Below are 1,315 nucleotides of genomic sequence, written 5' to 3' on the forward strand. Positions count from 1 at the left end.
ATTTCTTTAATTTTGTTTTCTGTTACGGCGAGTTGAGCGGCTCGTCGAGGGTTTCCGTTTTTTAACATTGACTGTACTCTCCAAATGGGCACATCAATTCGCCTTCTTTTTCTGCTATCGCTGCAGTCACTGGTTTCGGTAGATTCGGGAGGAATGTTCACACATATCATACAACAGAAGCTTCGTGAGGTGCAGGTATCTTTTCAGTTGCATCATTGCCAGTTTGGAGATAGGAGGTGCGCAACAGATAGACAAATAGATAGATAGCCGCGATAGTGTGCGGGATTTGTGAGGGTTTCATGATCAGAGTTCCATACGTAGTGAATGGTTACTGTTGCATTTGGTGGACATGCGGGCACCACGTGGAGCGTCCTATCGATTTTTTTCTTATTTTCTTTATTGTTGGTGTTCTCCAAAGACACCGTCCAAAATTTCATTTCCACATCAAGAAGATTTTCAATCGTTCACGTTCTGGAATGCTCGTGATGATCTCAAAATAGTTTTCCACCCACATGTCTGCAGGTACGTGGCGTATGTACTTGTAGGTCAAAAATGATGTTACCTCTTTAGTCCAATGTGAATCTGGAGCATAGGATCACTGGAGCAACCAGAATGGCTTCTTCCGCCGGATACGGATGCTATTTCAACGATGGCGTAGCTGGTTGTGCCACATCGCTGGCTTCAACCATTACACTGCTTCAGCCGCTCATACAGTGTTTCTTCTTTACTGTTTTTGTAGCTCATCCGTCCTGAACAACCTCGATGCAAAATTTCTATTCTGATTTCACATTTCGTCATATTCCATTAAACAGTCAGATAACAGTTCCATAAATCCTGTGATCAACTCTTGCTTCAGTGCTTGTATTCTCACTGAAGCATGAAATTTTGTAACTTTCGAATCAGAAGGATCTCCTTCTGACTCAGGCGCTCTTCTCATAGCCGGCACCTTATCTTTCGTATCGGAAGTCTTCAGAGCCACTCTCCTTCTTCTTGTCGTCAAGATGGCGAATTGAATGTTCGTCGACTGCTTCAGCCGCTCATACTATGCTCCTTCTTCACTGTTTCAGCAACTCATCGGTCTTGAGCAACTTCGATTAAGAATTTGTTTTCTGCTTTTCTTCGATTTTGATTCAAGGCGAATGCTGGCAAGCATCACATTCGCCTTGAATGAAAGTGACGTGAAAACAAATTAAACATGCGCAACAACGAACGAAAAACAGTCGTCACTATACAACCATTTTCCATTTCTTCAAGACATAAACACGCTTTGCGGCTTTATTATTGCTTTACCGGCAATCAATCACGTCATCACTTC

At 42.7% G+C, this 1,315-nt stretch overlaps 1 protein-coding gene across 1 annotated transcript; it reads left to right on the forward strand.

Annotated features, from left to right (window-relative positions):
- The first annotated feature begins 349 nt into the window (after positions 1-349).
- Positions 350-808, forward strand: Tsp_13549 (hypothetical protein). The gene is given in 3 exon segments (XM_003368234.1): positions 350-499; positions 571-729; positions 740-808. 3 exon segments carry the CDS (start codon positions 350-352, stop codon positions 806-808), a joined length of 378 nt encoding a protein of 125 aa, XP_003368282.1.
- The last annotated feature ends 507 nt before the right edge of the window (positions 809-1,315 follow it).

This window comes from Trichinella spiralis, assembly GCF_000181795.1.
Source record: "Trichinella spiralis strain ISS 195 chromosome Unknown Scfld2849, whole genome shotgun sequence".
Taxonomy (NCBI): Eukaryota; Metazoa; Nematoda; class Enoplea; order Trichinellida; family Trichinellidae; genus Trichinella; species Trichinella spiralis.